The sequence below is a fragment of the Plasmodium cynomolgi genome (assembly GCF_000321355.1).
Source record: "Plasmodium cynomolgi strain B DNA, scaffold: 0011, whole genome shotgun sequence".
In the NCBI taxonomy this organism is placed as follows: Eukaryota; Apicomplexa; class Aconoidasida; order Haemosporida; family Plasmodiidae; genus Plasmodium; species Plasmodium cynomolgi.
Genome location: NW_004192647.1, coordinates 2,417 through 5,822, shown reverse-complemented (window position 1 = coordinate 5,822; position 3,406 = coordinate 2,417). Strand labels below are relative to the sequence as shown.

The following is a 3,406-nucleotide window of genomic DNA, read 5'->3' as shown; positions in this document are numbered from 1 at the left end:
ATATAAAGAACGATGTAAAATTTAAAATAACGAAGGAAAAAAATGGAATCTCATAACTAAACATCTTTAAATGAGCAGAAATGGGACCATGTAAAATGTTATAAAAAAATGTAAATATTTAAAAAAGGTATTTTCCACTATAATTTTGAAAATGCGCCATATAAGAAAAAAAAAACCTTAAAATGTTTCACATAAATAGCGCCATAATATCAAATAGAAAATAACGAACAAGTATTAAAAGGATGCGTAGATTAAATATCACATATATGTGTCTCTTTGTATAATATACTTACATATTATTAATAGCAGCATATATAGAGTTTTACAATTCTCTCTTTCAATAATAATAAAGCTTTTATAAAAATAGTCAATAATGGCACGATTAGTTCTACTATTGCCTATCATTTTATTATTTCAATGCCTATTGGACTATGTAAGTCTAATTAACATGCTGGCATGTTTATCATCATAGACAACGATACATCAATGAATGATAATAAATAAGTCATGGTTTGCAGTAAATTAGTGATAATACCATGGAAATGATACACCATTTAAATATGTACTTAATAATTAATAAAGATCATGTTTTTATATTTTCCTTGCTACGTATTTATTTTCTGTTTCATATATATTCTATAAATTGCCTCAAACTTTTACTTTCTATATAGTGAAATAAAATTTTTGTGTCATATAATATTGAGACTAAGTTTTATTTTCAGTGACTTAAAATTTTAGTATAATTTTGAGATAGAGATGAAAAATGGGGAGACTTGCGTTTTGATGTTATAACGTTTACGAAACGAAATAGCCAAAAATAAAGCGCAAAAATAATTTTTTCAATATCATAACGGTATTATTTTCCGTAAAAAATTTTTTTATTAATAGGCTATTGTTGTTATTTTTATGGAATAACTAACACGTCGTATGAATTATTAAATTAATGATATTTCCAATACACGAATTAAAAACATCTTCTTTTATTTATCATTGGCATAATTATATAATGCATATAATAATTTTTTATTTTATAAAAATATTATTTTGCATATTTTATACATTTTTTTTTTTTTTTGGGTTTTACGTTGTTGTATTTCTCTTCACTTTTTGGGATAACTAAAAATGAAGGACTGTTTTATGCAAATAGTATAATAGTGATATAATATAATCTAATATATTATTACTGTGCCTACAAATAAAAACCTTTTTATGTTCCAAGGGAAAACATAAAGAATTTCATATCTGCATCTATAGAGTATAACATATTTAGACCTTTTATTCACCAAACTTATAGTTTGAAACTACTTATAATTTCTGAATCATAAAATGCTAAGGGAAAATGGTGGCTAAGTCAGCGCCTGTAGTAGTATCTGCGGATACATTGGTATATTCATATATATGCAACTATTTATTTACTTTATTATATATACTTTACTATACAAGTAATTCGTTTCTCTTGAAAGAAAAGGTCAATTTACATTATTAGGACCTTAATTTCAGTACCTACGTAAGACCTTTCTTATGATTATTTTCAGGAAAAAGAGGCAACTGCTTTAGGTCTTAATAAAGTGCATGAAGCATTCTTCATAGAGAACCCCGAAATATCTGAACCTAGCAATCATTGTGGAAAATTAGATGGGAAAAAGCCAGGTTCCAAAGATCTTTGCAACAAAGCCGTACATTTTTTAAATGAAATAGCCAAAAAGGAGGGAACAGAAAATGTTCAACTTTGCAATTATTTTCCATATTGGTTATATGGTGAAATAGGGAAAATTCATGAAAAACACCAAGACAAAATTAGAACTATACCTTTTATTAAAGAACTTACTGATGAGATTTCTTTTGCTAATAGGGAAATTTCTGGACATAAGTGTTATGTTACACTTTATGATTATAATACTACTTTAGATGATTGGACAAATAGGAAAATTTCTTATATTTATTTCAATAAGCATAATGAGATTAAGAGAGATGTAACTGTTTCTCCAGACAAGGATAAGTGCAAAAAATATTCTACATATCTCAATCTTTTTAATTCATTTTATAAAATTATTGAGAAACAGTACTGCACGAATAGTTCATGGTTGCCCCTGCCTATTCCTAAATATTTTAATTGTGATAAGAATTTAAATCCAGAGAGTTTATTATCTACGGCCAAACAATGTGCAGCTAAAGTGCCTGGAAGTGGTGGTGGTTCGGTGGTTTCACCGATTTTATCACTTTTTCGTTTGGGTGGTTTATTCTCTACTACATCACCTGGAAATGGAAGAGGTGCGGATGCTCAAGGTTCTAGAAAAGCTGCAGATTCAGCCAAGGATAGTGGGAAATCAGCAGAAAAAGATTCATTAGGCGGTGATGATTCAAAAGGTTTCCCAATTTCTCCGGGCACAGGAAGGGAAGCAAGTTCAGAAAAAGCTGTAAGCTTACCAGGATCAGGATCAGAGCCGTCAAACCATGTAGGCTTAACAGGTCCACAGCACCAAGCTGGGAGAGAAGCAATAACTAAATCTGGGGTAATGGCAAGCACTGTAGGTCAATTGCCTAATGGGAATAACGGTGGTTTATTTGCAGATCATGGAATTGTGCATACCGCATTAACTGGGGAAGTATTGGGTTCCTCTAATATTTTTCAAAAAATTAGTAAAGTATTGAAATCAGATTATTTTCGTCACTCACTTACTGGTGCTTCCGCAATTGGGGTGCTTATCTTCCTCTTCTATTTCTTCAAAGTAATTACAAATTTTATCTTAAAATGTGAATATTTGGTTGTAATATTTACAATTTTTATTTCTTTAAATGCGTAATTATGAAGTAAACATATTATGTACTTCTTTTTATTTGTGCTTTAGTCAACTCCGATAGGGTCGAAATCAAATAAAAGGGATAAGACGAAAAGAGAACGCGAGAATAATTACTACTAAGCATATGAAGAAGATTTTTCAAGATATGGATCTGAACATTCAGTAGCAGATTCGCAAATGAGCGACGTTCATTTGTCCTATCAGCCTAGGCGTTATTCTTACTACTAGTTAAGCATGTAACGTGAATGAGTTCGGAGCATCCACTTGGGCAGGAATGCCAGACGAGCTACGTGAGAAATTTTGATTGAGGATGGCGAGAAGAACAAAAATGTTGAAGTGCAGCGATATGGTGCAAAAGTTTACACCATTTCAAAGAAATAAGAAGATATTATGTGCAGTACGCGTGGTAATGGAGAATTGCATTTTACAGACGACAAGAATATTAAAAATGAGTCAATTTTGTAAATAATATGGTTATTAACGAAGTTACGTATTTTTTAAATACAAAATAAATTTTATATTGTCCAAAAAGTGTAACATGTGTCATAAAAATGGGTATGTTCTTGTGGGGCATAAAGGACGTGTTTTAACAGAAAATATATGGG

At 30.2% G+C, this 3,406-nt stretch overlaps 1 protein-coding gene across 1 annotated transcript; it reads left to right on the top strand.

Annotated features, from left to right (window-relative positions):
* Nucleotides 1-2,304: 2,304 nt before the first annotated feature.
* Nucleotides 2,305-2,965, top strand: PCYB_001330 (hypothetical protein; the record flags this gene model as incomplete). The annotated part of the gene is made up of 2 exons (XM_004227560.1): nucleotides 2,305-2,768; nucleotides 2,863-2,965. Coding segments are annotated over 2 exons (564 nt in total), but the record flags the coding sequence as incomplete, so codon positions are not given.
* Between the last annotated feature and the right edge of the window lie 441 nt (nucleotides 2,966-3,406).